The 17,005-nt window shown below is 34.0% G+C and overlaps 3 protein-coding genes across 5 annotated transcripts; all 3 read right to left on the reverse strand.

Moving 5' to 3' along the window:
* Positions 1-796: 796 nt before the first annotated feature.
* Positions 797-16,897, reverse strand: Ndfip (Nedd4 family interacting protein). Of its 2 annotated transcripts, none has more exons than XM_075308185.1 (3): positions 16,755-16,897; positions 1,224-1,794; positions 797-1,151 (listed from the first exon to the last, which is right to left on the reverse strand). In XM_075308185.1, the coding sequence occupies exons 2-3, from the start codon at positions 1,756-1,758 to the stop codon at positions 946-948; spliced, it is 741 nt and encodes a 246-aa protein (XP_075164300.1). In that variant the 5' UTR covers positions 1,759-1,794; positions 16,755-16,897; the 3' UTR covers positions 797-945. The 2 variants fall into 2 exon arrangements, with proteins under 2 accessions (XP_075164300.1, XP_075164301.1); XM_075308186.1 differs by lacking the exon at positions 16,755-16,897 and adding an exon at positions 3,243-3,389.
* Positions 8,630-16,896, reverse strand: Krn (Keren). 2 transcript variants are annotated; one of them, XM_075308189.1, is made up of 3 exons: positions 16,755-16,896; positions 9,436-10,157; positions 8,630-9,377 (listed from the first exon to the last, which is right to left on the reverse strand). In XM_075308189.1, the coding sequence occupies exon 2, from the start codon at positions 10,015-10,017 to the stop codon at positions 9,436-9,438; it is 582 nt and encodes a 193-aa protein (XP_075164304.1). In that variant the 5' UTR covers positions 10,018-10,157; positions 16,755-16,896; the 3' UTR covers positions 8,630-9,377. The 2 variants fall into 2 exon arrangements, with proteins under 2 accessions (XP_075164304.1, XP_075164302.1); XM_075308187.1 differs by having other exon boundaries at positions 8,630-10,157.
* Positions 12,504-16,705, reverse strand: LOC142236905 (uncharacterized). Its single transcript, XM_075308184.1, has one exon. The coding sequence runs from the start codon at positions 14,098-14,100 to the stop codon at positions 12,592-12,594; it is 1,509 nt and encodes a 502-aa protein (XP_075164299.1). The 5' UTR covers positions 14,101-16,705; the 3' UTR covers positions 12,504-12,591.
* Positions 16,898-17,005: the final 108 nt, after the last annotated feature.

Consider the following 17,005-nt stretch of genomic DNA (forward strand, 5'->3'; position numbering starts at 1 on the left):
TACAATTTTGAAATAAAATTTTGACAAGATTTTCTATAGAAATAAAACAATTTTGACAAAATTTTTTATAAATATACACATTTTCTATAAACAACTTTAAAATTTTTAATTTTGCTATCAAAGTCTCTAAGTCGCTATTAGGAGTGACCAAAAAATAACAATGAAAAACTTTTTAACACACAATAATAATAAACTTATTTTGGAGAACACATTTTTTCCCATAATAACCACCAAAATTTGATCAAACTCGTCAAAGCAAGATTTTTTATTTGTTAGTTTTTTGGTAACATTTTTTTAAAATTTTGGTAGATTATTTTTGGCTCAACAGTATGTGAAAATTAATACTGCGTTTCGAATATACTGCATCCATAGAACGAATATACATTGGGGAAGCGTAAAGCAATTGTTAATACTTCGCAATATTATTTAAAAGCTTAGCCATTTTGTAATAGCATATTTTATATGAAGTGTAGATGTCACACGACATTAGTGCTTAAATTGTCTAGTTAATTTGACTTTAATGAGACACATCAACTAATATCCCTGTTTGTGTGTCTATCAATAGACAACTACTGTATAATACCCAAAGTATTGCCATTGTTACAAATATCGCATTATAAAAATTAAACTACGTAAAATCACTTGATTAAATTAAGAAAAGAGTGAGGGAATGTAAATTTGCAATTGAATCTGGTTTCGTATTTACGACTACTATTTGATCATGCAAATTTTTCAATGGCATATCTTGATATCATAATTAGTTATGGAACAATTTCTTGATAAATTAGGAAACATATTTACTTTTGTTATTTATTTATATTTAGCACACTGATCTTCTCTTCCTTCTTCACCTTTATTTTATTTATAAAACAGTACTCTTACTTACTAGGTATTATTTTCTATATGCATTACTACTACGACTCTCTTCTTTTCCTTTTTTGCATTTCAATAAAAGAATAATAATCTCTCTTGGGAACTTGGTGATAGCAGACGCCAAGTACGTTTAATACTAACGTATTGTATCATAGCACGCACGCAAATCAGAAAACCAAAAGCCATTATTAACCACCAAAGCCAAGAGTTTTCATGTGATGCCAAATCTGTTGAATGCTTAACAATTAAAGTCCATTTTGCCAACGATAGACCAAATCCTAGAATAATAATATAAAAAAACGAACATATTTGGGAATCGCAAATAAAACTCTTATAAACCAAGAACCCACCTGATAGAGCACCATATCGAGCTGCAATGGTATGGCAGAAACATGTCAACATAAGAAAGCCAACCCAATTGAAAACAAATGCCACAATGAAGGAGGTAATGAACATTATGTCAGTACCCAATAAATTGTTATCTGTGGAATTGGTTAAGTTTTCCGCTTCCGCATCTATGGCAATAAATGTTAGACCTGATCCTGGCGCTCCAGTTGTCCCATTGGCATCCCTTATATTAGCCAATAGAGGATTAGGTGGTGGAGCTAATGATGGCGGTTGCAATGTGTGTGTTGTCAAAAATCCCGGTGGCAACTCTCCATTTAATGATTTTTCCATTTGAACTTCCTCATAAGTTGGTAGTTTCCCATGATGTATGGGCATTTCCTCTAATGTTGGTTGTTGTAGATTTTCCTGATTTAGTACACTTTGCTGCTGTTGCATACTACCATGGCTATTTGTTAACTCATATGGTGGTGGAGCACTAAAATCTGCCTTTGGTGGACCCAAATCCGAGTCCAGAGGTCTCTGATTATTATTAGGCATTTTGGATGTTGAGTTCTTTTGCTGCTATGCGATTAACTAAAAAGTAAACGTGTATGTAGAAAAAAAGACATATGAAAAACATGAACATGTGAACGCTTGTAATTAGATTTGTTTTTAAATGTTGTATATATGCCCGATAAGACAATAAGCCCTGCCACATTCGAGGCCGATTACCAAAATGTGTTTAGGTTTCCTTCTCCTTAAATATTTAGTATTAAAAAGTAAAGTTGAGGGATTTTAGTTAATTGAGCAAAAGATGCAGAATTTGGTTCAATTTGGGAAATACAAAGAAACGTTCTATTCGACAATGAAACTTGTATAGCTAGGCTTGTGTGTAGATTGGCATCTGACATTTTCTTTTCAATAATATAAATTTTTTTTTGTGAAAGAAAAAGCTCGTATATAATTGTACTAATATGTTTAAAAAATTAATTCAATCAATTGCTGCCAACAAAATATCAACTTTTTGATCCAAAAGAACATCAAATTTAATATCGGATCAAAAAAGCGGCTTGTAGAAGGAAACACACATTCCATGTTCGCACTATAAGATGAATGTAAATAAATTCCACGATCTTGATTTACTCTTCATAATCACTGAAATTTTCGTGAAATTAATTCACTAGAATAAGTTAAAACATAAAAAAATAAAACTATTTTTATGTTAGCCTGATACCAATGCAGGCTGGTTATTCGTCCAAATCAATTACTTTACATATTATTACAATTATAACACGAGTTTGTTGGACGTGAAGACTAAGTAATTGGTATTATTGAGTTATTGAATAAGAAAAGCAAATTTCCATAGTCTTTAGTGTAGATCTGGCGGTGTGATATGATTCAATTTGGGTCTTATATCTTAATTTTCTAATGGAAATTACATACGAGAATTATTCCTGCCAAATTGAAGCATCATCTTCACACAAAACTACAATTCCTTAATCTTATTTTTCGATTTTGGTTTGATCCCAGCAGAAAATACTTCAGCAGTAAGAGTTTAGTTGCGCTGTTTGGTATACAATTAAGTAGGCAGTGCATCCACACTGCATGAATCGGTGGCAATAACGTAAACGAGTAATCAAACTAGTTTATGATCATTCGTTTATGTTATTGCAACCAATTCATGGAGTATAGATGCATGAAAGGTAGTGCTGTTTTCCTTCACGCCAACAATGCTATACTCAAGATTAGATATCACTTCTGAGCAATATTTCTATTAAAATGACCAATTATATCAACGCTATGTAGAAGCTGCTCTAAATCGGAACATCGCCCACAAAAATCAGTTAGTACTGCCTCTCTCCCTTACAATCCTGCTGAAAAAGTGTTCCATTTTTTGCTGGGGTAGTACACTCATAATCTTCATGTCTAATAAGCTCGTATTAAAATTGGAATAATATGTAAAATAAGATAAACAAAATAATTAAAATCCTGCTTTTGATTTCCATCCTCGTGAATTTTTTGGTGATTGTTTTGCAACCTACCTGGCCGTTACTTTCATAGATTTGTCGTGAATATTGGAAATAGAATTATAGTGTATATCCAAACATCGGTGATATTTTCAATTTTGCACATGTCCGACTCATAATGAAATAGATCCGAATACTATAATGAAGTATATAAATACGTGATTTCTGAGTGATAACCATCAAAAGAATGCTTATAGGTAAATGATTCATGAAGTATCTTATCTATGAACATGTATTTGTTTTTACACATATCATTTATTTTTAATCCATCAATGCGGTTGAGGGCAATATTCTTGCAAAAATATCGATTAATTCAAAAACATACCAAAAATAGCAAAATTAAGATAATGGCAAAATTCTGTCATATACTAGAAGAATTAACGTAACGGATAATATATTACTAATCAAATAGTAGATTATGGTGTGCGAAAAAAATCCATTCAACATTTTTTATATACATTGACATCCTTTAAAGTAATGTGGTCTGTTCGACTTTCATTGCTGCGGCAGATTGTGTCCACCACCTTCTTTAACTTCTTCCAAACTATGCGTTACATACACCACTTACTAACAATATGGTACATATTTTCGACATAACTTCGAATATTTTCCACATAACTTTGGATGTAATTGCCACTGACAAATGTTCTCAATTTACAAGGCGGCCATCCAATCAAATGCACCATTATGGCTCCCATCAAATCAATTGAGAGATATTTAAAATAGATTATGTAGTGTATTTATTCTAATCTTGCGAGGTGTTAATATAGTGTATTTAAGAACACTAATACATATGTATACTCACACTCTCATCTATTAAAGAAAAACAGTTACAATGTAAGTTTAGGTCCAAACTAAATAAGAAGAAAAGAATAAAACGTCACTTGGAATTTGGAAGTTGCCTAGCACGTTTATATTGCATTTTTGTCTCCACGAGAACGTTACAATTGGCGACGAGGCAAAGTTTTATTTTTTGGTTAGATAACCTAAAATTGTATTTTTTTTTAACATACGATCAAAATGGTCAACGAAGAAGAAAAAAATTTGTTCAAGTTTCCACAATTAATATGGAATCTTTTGAACCTAATGTGGAGCAGTGGCAAACGTACATGGAGCGTATGGAGCAGCTTTTCATAGCAACCAATGTCACAAGTGAAGAGCAGATGAAGTCTTTGTTTATAAAATTCATTGGGCCAGTAACGTATAGACTTTTAAGAGATTTTTGTCAGCCGAAACTTCCAAAGGACGTGAGCTACCGGGAGTTAGTTGAGCTGTTAACTGCCCATTTTACACCTTCAATTGTTGTTTTTAAAGAAAGGCGAGTTTTTTATGCTGCTCATATGAGCCAAGGACAAACGGTGGTGGAGTGGCACGCCAGAATCCGTAGGTTAGCGGCAAACTGTGAATTTGGTGACCAGCTGGAGCACGTTTTAATTGACAAGTTTGTCACCGAGATGGATGGTAAAATATTCGACCGTCTATGTGAAGAGACAAAAACGCTTACATTGACAAAAGCGTTAGACATTGCGCAGAGGTATGAGAAACCAGATAAACCGGTAAATATCATCCGGAAAAGCAGTAAGAAGACGAGTGACCAATTCAGAAAGGCCGGCGGCAGGAGGGCCGAAGACGTTTGTTATCACTGTGGGAAGAGAAACCACGATTTTAAAATGTGCAAATTCAAGACGTATGCGTGCAACAAATGTGGAAAGCGTGGCCATTTAGCAGTAGTATGCAATGCAGTGAGTAAAAATACACATGCCATAAAAATTGTGTCATCCAATCGAGACCAAACAGCAGTTGATTCTTCCTTACAATTATATAATATAAAATCCAGTAGCTATATTGACCCTTATACTATTAGTGCTAAGATTAATGGTATTAATTTTAATTTAGAACTTGATTCAGGAGCAGCAGTGTCAGTTTTCCCTCTGGTAATTTTTAAATCTAAATTTGCCCAGATTAAATTAGAGAAATCAAGTACTATTTTGTCGGGTTATGGTGGAACCAATTTAAACGTTAAAGGTTCATTTAGTGCTTCTGTTGAATTTAATGGAAAGGTCAAAGAAATTGAATTTATTGTGGTTGATGCTTGTGGTCCATCGATTTTGGGCAGACATTTTCTGTCAACTTTTAACATTGTTTGGAAAGAATTGAACAATATTAAACCTCAAAATTCTGATAAACTAGAGAAATTAGTGGAGAAATTTGGTTCAGTGTTTGAAGAGGGATTAGGCCTTTACAGACATTTCAAAGTGCAGTTGAGATTAGAAGGTAATCCAACACCAATTTTTCACAGACCAAGGCCGGTTCCTATTGCTTTTAAAGTCGCTGTAGAGGAGGAGCTGGATGCTCTTTTGAACATGGGTGTTATTTCTCAAGTTGAGACGTCCGAATGGGGGACTCCATTAAACCAAATGGTTCTATTCGTATATGCGCGGACTATAAGGTTACACTAAATAAATATCTATGTGATGTAAGATACCCCTTGCCTCGAATTGAGGATTTGTTTTCAAAATTGCAAAATGGTAAATTATTTACCAAATTGGATTTGGCAAAGGCCTATAATCAGTTCGAGTTAGATGAGTCTTCGAAGTTGCTATGTGCATGGAGCACGCACAAGAGTGTTTTCAAAATGAATCGTATGCCATTTGGTATTAAACCAGCTTCGGGAATTTTTCAGAGGGAAATCGAGAAGCTCTTGCAAGGTATTCCGAATGTGGTTAATTTTTTGGACGATATCCTAGTGACGGGGAAAAAATGATGAGGAACATATGGAAAATTTGTGCGAGGTTTTGAACAGATTACAGGATGCAGATCTCAGGTTGGAGAAGTCGAAATGCAGTTTTTTTATGGACGAGGTATCTTATTTGGGTTTTAAAATAAGTAAGCATGGCTTAGCGAAGACTGAAGAGCGTGTTAAGGATATTTTAGATGCACCAAGGCCTAGGAATGTAGCTGAGGTTCGTTCTTTTATAGGGCTGGTAAATTATTACAGCAAATTCATTTATAATTTTTCGAAAATAATGCTACCATTTTACGATTTATTAAAGAATGGTAAAATGTTTGAATGGGATAAAGAGTGCGAGGCTTCTCTTCAGTTATTAAAATCAAAGATTGCCGAGGAAGTTACTCGTTCGCATTTTGATCCGAACATTCCTATTGTTTTAACTTGTGATGCTTCACAAAAAGGAATCGGAGCAATTTTGTCGCACCGATTTGAAGACGGTGCAGAGCGCCCTGTAGCTTTTGCTTCACGCATCCTGAGTAAGTCCGAGCAGAATTATAGTGTAATTCAGAAAGAGGCTCTAGCTATGGTTTTTGCGTGTGATAGATTTTATCAATATTTGAAAGCAAATACTTTCACTTTACGTACAGATCACAAGCCGCTCATATCTTTATTCGGTGAGAATAAAGGAATTCCAAGAATGGCGGCAAGCCGAATTCAAAGATGGGCTGTTTTCTTATCTGGGTTTAATTACAAAATTGAGTATTTGAAGGGTAAGACCAATTCCGCCGATGCACTTTCTCGTTTTCCGTCATGTGCTGGGCCATGTGCGGGAGATGAAAAGTGTGAGGCGTTATTTTTGAATTTTGTTGATAATGGTGACGTTAAAGTAGATATAAGTGCAATCAGGAAAGAGTCGTCTTGTGACGCAGAAATCTCAAGGGTCGTCAGGGCAATTAATTTTGGGGAAGGTTTAGATGACAATCTTATGTCGTTTAAATCCAGATATTGTGAGTTGCACGTGGAAGATGGCGTATTAATGTGGGGCCATAGGGTTGTTATTCCCCGTAAATTCCGCTCAAAAATATTGAGGGAAATTCATTCTACTCATCTGGGTATAGTTAAATCCAAATCTTTTGCAAGATCATGTGTTTGGTGGCCGAATATTGATGCCGATTTGGAACGCATGATAAAAGGGTGTCATGCCTGTAATCTGGTTCAACCAGATCCTATTCGGGCAAAATTGATTACATGGCCAGCTCCAAGTGGTCCATGGGAGAGAATTCACACTGATTATTGTGGTCCCATGGGTGGGTATTATTTTTTGATAGTGGTAGATGCATTCTCGAAGTGGCCGGAGATTTTCCCAACAAAAACCATGACTACTGATTTCACAATTTCTCCTTTGAGAGATGTTTTTGCTCGTTTCGGGTTACCGAAAACGCTTGTGAGCGACAATGGCCCTCAATATACAAGCCATGAGTTTTTGAAATTTTTAAGTATGAATAACATATCACACAAATTGACCGCACCGGGGCATCCAGCGACAAATGGAGCTGCCGAAAATTTTGTTCGCACTTTTAAATCGTTTTTGAAGAAATCTTTGGAGGAATCCAAGTGTGGTACTTCAATTGACTGTTTGTCGTCAAGGTTTCTTTTTGATTATCGTACGGTGAAACATTGCTCGACCAACGAATCTCCTTCGAAATTAATGTTAGGAAGGGAGTTGCGAAACCGCCTGAGCTGTCTCAAACCACGGAGTGTTTCCGAGAAGTCGGAGGAAATGAAGAGAAGTCAAGAGGAACATTTTAAGGGAACGCGAAATGTTAGCTTTCTGGACGGGGAGATAGTGTGGATTAGGGATTATTCTGTAATGGATGGATAAAGGGTCAGATTATTCGGGCTGTAGGGCCAAGGAATTACATTTGTAAGTTACCCACGGGTAGAGAAATCAAACGCCATTTGAACCAACTTAGGAAGTTTACTCAGAATCTTGAGGAATATGAAACGTGTGCAGCAGATGATTTGCAAATTAAGAGAAGCGTGCAAGCAACATCCAAAATAAACACTTCAAGTAATTCCGAAATGGAAATTGATCGAAATCCGTTAGCACAAAATTAATCTAAAGAAATCCATCCCGAAAATGAAATCTTGGAGAATAATTCCAGTGGTGAAACTGACAATGCAGCTATGCAAACACCAAGACGATCAGCAAGATCTAAAAAACCTGTTATCCGACTTAATCTATAAACAATTTGTTAAATTCGATGTAAATTCAATAAACTGCTTTTAAATTACATGTAGTAAAACTTAAAGCTTAAATGGCTGTTATCGTAATTTAAGTAGGGAGGTATTGTAGTGTATTTATTCTAATCTTGCGAGGTGTTAATATAGTGTATTTAAGAACACTAATACATATGTATACTCACACTCTCATCTATTAAAGAAAAACAGTTACAATGTAAGTTTAGGTACAAACTAAATAAGAAGAATTTGGAAGTTGGAATTTGGAAGTTGCCTAGCACGTTTATATTGCATTTTTGTCTCCACGAGATTAGACATTATTTTATATCGCGCAATCCTAAAATTTAGGAATACACTTCTAAATATTTCTATTTTAACATGGATAACTTGTTTGAATTAAAACTTTCAAGTAGTATTGAAAATTATATGATTTATGTTTTATTTTTAATTCTATCGTTTATTTGATATCAATAAATTTATATAGTTTAATATTTAGTTTTACACAGAGATATAGATATATAAATCTTGTAGTTGTAGTATATATCGAACATACATTTCTTTATCTCACTCGATTTCATGCTGTTGTTCATTGGTATTTGGAATATAAAACAACACATATACATACCAATATTAGCTTATAAAATAAATAAATAAAAATAAATATTTCGTTGTTGCTAAAAAGAAAAGGGAATACGATTGGGCAAGGCTTAAATGCAATTAAAATATATTATGTATATATATATATTGAATACTATAATTTGTTTTGGGTTTGTAAGCATAACGCATACTAAAAGTGTTAATTAGGTAATTCTAATATTGCAAAAAACAAAACAATACTAATAATGGAAAGTGTGGAGGGAATAAACAGACTTTGAGTGAAAAAGAAACTATAGTATATTATCGTCGTTGTATATTAAAATTCATGGAGCTTTAACAAAATTCATGTTAATTAATCACTACAAACTATCCTAATATACAGCGACAACAGCAACTCAAAGATGTGAACAAATCAAAACTACATGTAAATACATAAAATCACAAAACAAAAAATGCATTTAATCTTAAAAAATAGAAGAAAAAAACAGTAGTTTGGTTTTAAAGTTAAAATCTTTAACTTATAAACGTCAGACATTTCATTTAATTGCCAAGAAGTGTTTTATATTAGCTGCTTTCTATTTCTGCAAAAGAAATATTTTTAATATTTCTCAATTAGATGTATGTTTTATATAGACATGCTTATCGTTTAAATGCTGATGACATCGGAAGAACTTGATAGTGATGTGGACCAAATGGTCGCATTTCAGGAATTTTCGTTATACCATCAACTTCATCCATGCCAGCATTGTCATGGGCCATATTCATGCTTTCATTTAATTTCAACTTTTCTTGTTTTTCGTGGCGTATATAGAGGGAAAAACATAAAACAAGCATAAATATCAATGCTAGTGTGGCACCGCTTGCTATACTGGCCGTTTCAAGCATGGCACGTTGTCGAGTCGGTAAAAAGCTACCGTCAATTTCTTTATATTCGCATCGTGGTCCCATGAACCCGTTAGCGCATTCGCAATTGTATAGAACTTCGTTATGAATTTCCACTTTGAAACATGTAGCTTCGTTGAGGCAATACCAGGCCGCATAGGGCGGTGGACAGTTCAATATGGGGAATGTAACATTGGGACGTAACGTTGTTGTTATTTCGGTAGGTGCTGGAGTTGTTGGTCTAGGATTTGGTGTACTGCGACTTGTACATGCCAAACTCAACGAGGCCATTACCGACCATATCATTAGACATAAAGAACAAATAAATTTTAATTCCATTTTAGAAAAATATTTTCTTTCGTCCAGTATTAAAAATAATCCAACATTTTTTTCCAAATGTTTTTGTCGTTATTCGTTTCGTAGGGCTCGCTTTTGTTTTTATTTTTTTTCTATTTTTGATTAATAACAAATCAGGTATGCTGAAAATTAATATAAAAATTTTAAAATTAATCAAATGAAAATACAAATTAATTTTTAAAGAAATCGAAATTTTATTTAAATAAATAAATATAAAATAACGTAACAAAAATATGGTAAAAACGAAAGAGATTTTAATAATGCATTATAAAGCAAAATTGTTAATGTTATGTAACAAAATTGAATGTTTTTCAAATAAACCCGAAAAATATCTCTTGATATGCAGCAATGTTTGGTTAGTTGCATTTGCCTTGCAATAGAATTTGTTTGCCATTCGTAAGCGACCTATTAAAGAAAGTAACGTACGCAAACATTATTAATTAGAACAAAAAACTTTGGACAAACAAATATCAAATTTGTATTTACCTTTCCATAAATAGTGAAGTTTCTTCCTTTGTCTTCTTCCTTCGTATACGAATATAAGCACAATAATTTTAGACAATCAATAGAGAAAAATAGTTTCTTTTTTTCATCGCGATAATTCATGTTATATTCATACGTGTTAACATATAAGCTCAATAGTTGTTGGGAATCGCCGTTACACTAACATTAGGAAAGACACTTTCAAATTATACAAAGGAAATGTATACTAATGTTTAAGTTGGCGTTTAACTTAAACTGCATTTTTTTAATGTGTAATTGGGAACTATTTGAAAACGTGACATGTTTTTTTAAATAAAAACTTGAAAACATATAAATTAAATCGAAAATTTTTATAACAACCGTCCAAATATTAAGATAAAAATACTTTTGTCTTTATTGTAAAATAACCGGAACTATTGATTACGTGAAAATACAAAGATAAAGTTACATATTTTTTATCTTTATGACTTTCTCAGTGAAAATTTGTATATTCCCCCAAAATCTCGCGCCCCATGATCATATAGTCAGATTCGAAAATCGGTGGATAAATAACATACAACAAAAGGAATTAATGGCAAATGCTACATTATCTCGGCTTATTCCGACTACGCTATACTAAAATCCAAATTTTACACCGATCGGGCATGGCTATAAAAATGAGATCGCTTGTCACTGGGCTTTACATTGAATCGGACACTCATTGTTAAAAGAGAAATTTACCATTTGCGGATTTTGTAATGCAGTTGTACGGTCAATATTGGCAAATATATGACAGAAACCTATAAATGATTTATAGCCACACACATACGAATTCTATATACGCCACTAACAAATAAAACCAATTTTTTGTTTAATCGATGCTAATTAATAGCAAAGTGGTAGAAGCCGTTGATTGCATTTACTAACCAAAAGCCTCTTAAACACCTATCACAGCAGCATTCACAAAAAACACCTTCTACAACAGGATTTTATAAACAATTATATCATATATGTATTAAATATCTTTAATGACTGTGTTAGTATTAAATTTTACATTTAAAGCAAAATCTCGCAATTGATTGCACTATATAACTATCAACAAATAGTCTACATGGACTCGGTTGGTATTGTAATTACTCAATTCTGTTATACCCACCACCATAGGATGGTGATGGATATATAATAAGTTTGTCATTCCGTTGGTAATGGTTCGAAATATCGATTTCATATTATGTAAGTATATATTCTTGAGAAATCCTAAGACGATCTAACAATGTCTTTCTGTCTGTCTGTTGAAATCACGCTACAGTCTTTAATAATGATGTTATAGTGCTGAAATTTTGCACAAACTCTTTTGCAGGCAGGTCGAGTTCGAAGATGGACACTGTCGGCCCATGTTTCGATATATCCTCTATGTAAACCTATTTCTTGACTTCTTGATGTCATGGAAGCCGCTAATTTTACTCGAATTGCTGTAATTTTAAATCTACAAGTGTTGCTGGTCCATACAGGGACATGCCAAATTTCATATATATTGGTCCATGTTTTAATATGGACCCCATGTAGACAGATCTCCCGATTTAATTTCTTGAGGGCATGGAAACTACAATTTCAACCCGATTTGCATGCAATGTGAAATCTAAAGGTATTTTAGATCCCCAAAAAGATATATGCCAAATTTGATATGGATGGATTCATGTTTTGATATATAACCAATACAGTCAAATCTCCCGATATGATTTCTTGACGACGTGATTTGGATGAAATTTTAAATCTATGAGTACCTTAGCTCCATAGATTCCTCCGGCATTACAGAAATTTGATAACCTCGGCATACCTTTGGAGCTACTCTCTACCATTAACTACAACTTCTAAGAAATATGTTCCAATACCAATAATTTGCATATTTGCTTGTGGAATAGTCAATTTTAAATTATCTAACTAGACCACTGTGTGACTGCAAAATGGTAATAAATGAAATGAATAACAGCATGTTAAAATAATGATTGTTTCGTTTTGTACCATACGGCTTTGTTTATTTTTCATTTTATCTATTTAAGACTTTACTGATAAGCAAAAAAAATCGTACCATTTTTAAAATGGATGACGATCAAACAATAATTTTGTTGTGTGGCCAACAGCAGCACCACAACCGGCATTTCCTCCGGCATTCCCATACAAAGCTACACCTATTTCCGGTGTCACCGATGAACGCACAAGATCTCTAAGGCTCTTTGACAGTTTGGCAGTTTTTCGCAATGCTTCATTCTGTTTTAGTTTTGATTCAACGAAATGTTGCGATCGACAACGTTTTCTACTTATTTCTTCTTTCAATTGTTCTCGTTTAAGTTTTTCATTTAGCTGAACTTCTTTCCAATGTTCTTCGTGTTGTAGTTGTTCTATGTAATTGTCATATCGCAAACGTTTCAGATAATTATCCAACATCTCATTGCGTATATGATCAGCACGTTTTAAACGCTCGGTTAGGCGATGACATATTTCGTTTTTCTTAAGCATCTCGTCGAGATTCAGTTCTTCTTGATTAATGGTAACATGTTCAGCTTTGCGTAGCTCTTCGCATCGTTTCTGATTGACAGACATATCGCGCTCAATACGAAGCGTTTGAAGGCGTTTTCTTGTGCGTGCGTCTTTTTGTTGTAGAGATTCTCGCAAACGTTGCAATTCGCATAAGTCTCTCTGAGCAATTTCATTCAAACGCGCTTTTGTCTGAAGATAATCTTGAAATTGTTTGTCTCGAACAGCTTTTTTATATTCTTCCATTTGTTCACATTTTAGAAGTTCACGTTCATAACGTTCATTTTCCCAATATTTTCGAGCTAACCAAGCATTTTCTTTGGATATTGCCTGTTCATTGCGTTTGGTAGCCATTCGATTTAATATACGTTTGTCATGGGCAGGTACTTTTTGGTAAGCTTCTCTTATTGTGGGCACAATACATAAGTTGGCCATAGATTCGGAAAGCTTAACGGGAGCAATGGTTGTTGCGTTATCATCAAAGTGATGCGAGGGATCTGACGCTTTTGGAGAGGAAGTTGCGAGTGGCGGAGTTTTGGAAGTTTTCATGTTTTTGTTCGAATCCTTTGCTATACCCTGGACCTCCAATCGCGTATCATCCAATGATGTTAAAAGATCCTGTAATATCTCACAATCCCTTGTGTAATAACGTTCAGAACATCGGCCATTACTACGTGAACAAACACTTTTGGACCGTTTTTTTGGTTTACGTTTCCTACGTACCTCCTTTACTCTGTTTTGAATTTGCGTCGTTTTATCATTTGGCAGTGGCAATTTAGAACATTGATCATTGTTGAGGGGTTTTGAGGAAGCCCTTATCTTTTTCTTAGCACTATTTTGTATTTCAAAGTCACCGTTCAAGCAGCTAACATTTTTGTTTGTCTTTTGTCCTCTGTTGGCATTTTGCAGATCCTCTTCCTCTACGTTACTTCTATGACTACTGTAACAGTCACAATGACATATATCACAGCAACTATCTACCAAAGGTAGGTTATCCAATTCTTCCAATAGCTTCAGATGCTCCTCTATACGCGTTTCGCTTAGCGAATAACGCCTTTTTGTCGTCATAATTGGTGTTCACGATGTCTAATTTGAAGTATACCTTTATGGAATACCTAAGGGCATACATATATCTCTCAGCAAAACTTATCTCTAATCATTTATGAATGCATTTTCTGCTTTATAATTTCTGTTATTTAGGTTAATTATAGAAATTTTAAACTAAACAAAATGTGTGGTTTTCCTGCCATTACTCTTTGTCCTTTGACTTGGTTATAAGGGATATGAAGAACTATTTCACTGCGCCAGTGTGGTATTTTTTAACTTTTTTATTCTTATTGATTTCATTCTTAGTTTCCATGGCAATATACTTTGTACCATGTATGTAAGAGGTCACAAATAACTTGTGGGGGGAGTTCATAGCGTAACATTTCAGTCTATATATGATGGGTGTAGTAATACGTCGGAATGTCTAGAGTTGCTTCACAAGCTATTGTCGGACTGTGCTAGCATGAACACATAATTGGTACAACTAACTGAGTAAAATATATGTATGTTTACCTCGCCAGACATGTAAAATTCAATTAACTAAATAATAGGTTAAAGGTAGGTTAAAGTGGCAGCCCGATTAAGATTCAGGCTCACTTAGACTATTCAGTTCATTGTGATAACTAAATAATAAAAGGTGTAGGAACTTATTCTGACTGCCGAGGACAAAAATTAGGATAAAGTGGAGATTCACGCACATGTCTTTGTTGTCCCTTATGATAGAATATGTGAACAGAAAAACACCAATATATGTCACAATGTTTTATAACCTCGCGAAAGCATTTTATTTAGAAATGTTTAGTTCAGTTTATGAGAAATAGACAAACAATTGTGTATGTTAATTGTCTGGGAAACTTTTTATACATCTAAGTTGTGATATATGATTCGAACTTCGATTATGCTTTGTCGCTAGATCACTTTGGTAATCGATATTGTCAAAAACAGTTAGGGTGATTCAATTATAATGCTATTGGGATGATATGTAAGACTCTAGTCAGAAGGATATTGTGGATTTTCAATATTGGTCTATTGCTTAATTCTTAATCTCATTTGGAATAAACATGACAGACTTAAAAATCTGGTTCTTATTATTTTTTTAATTCCGCTCTGAGAAATGTTATTGCAAACTGTACATTTATTCTACCTTTTTATTGTTTTAGATTTTTATTGTTGTTGGAAGAGTGTGTTGTGTTATCTTCCATTTTGTGTTGCGGTATTGGTACGTTAGTTTGTGTCCAGATCGAGAAAATCTACCACTAAGGCGTAATTGGGATAGGTTTAGCAGGCCAAGCAAAAGGATGACACGTGTCTCGATAAATAGGAATTGAGCGGCTGCTCTTGCCCGAAGTTAGTTTGATCAAACTACCCTCGTCTACCGTGGGAGGTATTTTTCTTATAGTGCTTTGTTCAGACTTGTTTTTCATGCCGCATGATATAGGGGCTCAACCCTAATAACTCTGGGTGATGTTGGGTTTTCATTGGGCAGTATTCTGACAGCTCTGTATATTATTACCCTGCGTGTAACTGTTTAAAACTGATTGTTCAAATGCCTCATAAGTAGTCAACAAGGTTTATTTGTCCCAGAATCTTGGAGAAATTTGTTGCCGGAATTATTACGCCATCGATTGAGACATTCAACAATTTATTTTGCATGTAATAAAAGTGGCAACAAGAACCCAAAATGGTACACATCGAAACTACACATTCTTATCCAAAGTGATGAACGTAGTCGTCCTTCGGCCAATGTTTGAAACTTTACCCAATGACTGAGTCCAAATTGGGTTCACTCGAATCCAAAGTGGACGGCCTTCGACAAGGTTTTGAGGCTTTCTCCAAGGGACAGCGTCCAAATTGAGCACACACGAACGCCAAAGAACCGGCTGATTTTTTATGGATATAGACAACATTTATGCCATGGCCAAAAATTGGACCAAGCGAAAATTTGTGCATAAGCTTTTGAAATTGTTGTCCAATTCATGGTTTTTTTCATCGTTTTCCCTAATCTGTGATAAATACGTAGCATTTTCTTGGTAAAGATGGATAGTGTGTTCATTTTTTACAGTTTTATAGTGTAATAAAGTTATGGAATTTTGATTCTGACTACGATGCCATAGCAAAACCCATAAACTGGAATAAATAGAGTAAATTTACATGTTTTGATATTAATCATTTAAAAAGGGTAACGGAAAAAGTAAACTAAATTTCGCTGCGAAACCTACCAAACCGAAAACCAACATATCAATATAGTTCCCGATACGTAATATTTCCCCGGTTTGGAATCATGTTTCACAACATTTGGCAACCCGACTGAGGAGTACAATATTTGTTGTGACGTGAATTTTTTCGAAAATGTAACTATATCCGGGCAAAGACAAACCATATAATTATGTTCACTATATGAAAATAAATAAATTAATCGTAACATCTCAAGTGGGTTGGCGAAACAAAAACAAAATAATTAGTGCAATGATATCAAACCCAAAACCACACGTACAAGTGGGGTGTCCAAAACTTTCACTCACACCAATGCAAGTTCATGTAAGATATATAAAAAAACCTATGTAATAAACATATTTCCATTAATCTGTTGTAAAAATTTTTATATATAGAGTTATTTCTAAATGATTACGACAATATTCACATAAATATATTTATCAAAGTATATTTCTATTCACCTTAGATTCCTTGTAATTTATGACGACGTTTCCTCGTCTGTATGTATTTATTGTTCACAATATAACACCAAGAAGAAAAGATCCCATCATTTAATCACAACATAACATGATTAACTTCAAATGGCAATTCTTTGTCTAGAATCATATATTTTATATTAAATCCTAATTTAATTGCGAAATTCAGACCTTTCCAACTTTTTAGTAAATATGACAAAACTAAATGTTAGTGTTGGGAAAGTAACGAGTAATTG

Source organism: Haematobia irritans, chromosome 4 (genome assembly GCF_050003625.1).
Source record: "Haematobia irritans isolate KBUSLIRL chromosome 4, ASM5000362v1, whole genome shotgun sequence".
Classification (NCBI taxonomy): domain Eukaryota; kingdom Metazoa; phylum Arthropoda; class Insecta; order Diptera; family Muscidae; genus Haematobia; species Haematobia irritans.

Excerpts from the sequence above, each read along its gene's own strand:
- Krn (XM_075308189.1), bottom strand. The coding sequence starts at position 10,017 with ATGGAATTAAAATTTATTTGTTCTTTATGTCTAATGATATGGTCGGTA.
- LOC142236905 (XM_075308184.1), bottom strand. The coding sequence starts at position 14,100 with ATGACGACAAAAAGGCGTTATTCGCTAAGCGAAACGCGTATAGAGGAG.
- Ndfip (XM_075308185.1), bottom strand. The coding sequence starts at position 1,758 with ATGCCTAATAATAATCAGAGACCTCTGGACTCGGATTTGGGTCCACCA. Across the intron at positions 1,152-1,223 it reads TCGATATGGTGCTCTATCAG|GATTTGGTCTATCGTTGGCA; the intron begins GTGGGTTCTTGG and ends TTATTATTCTAG.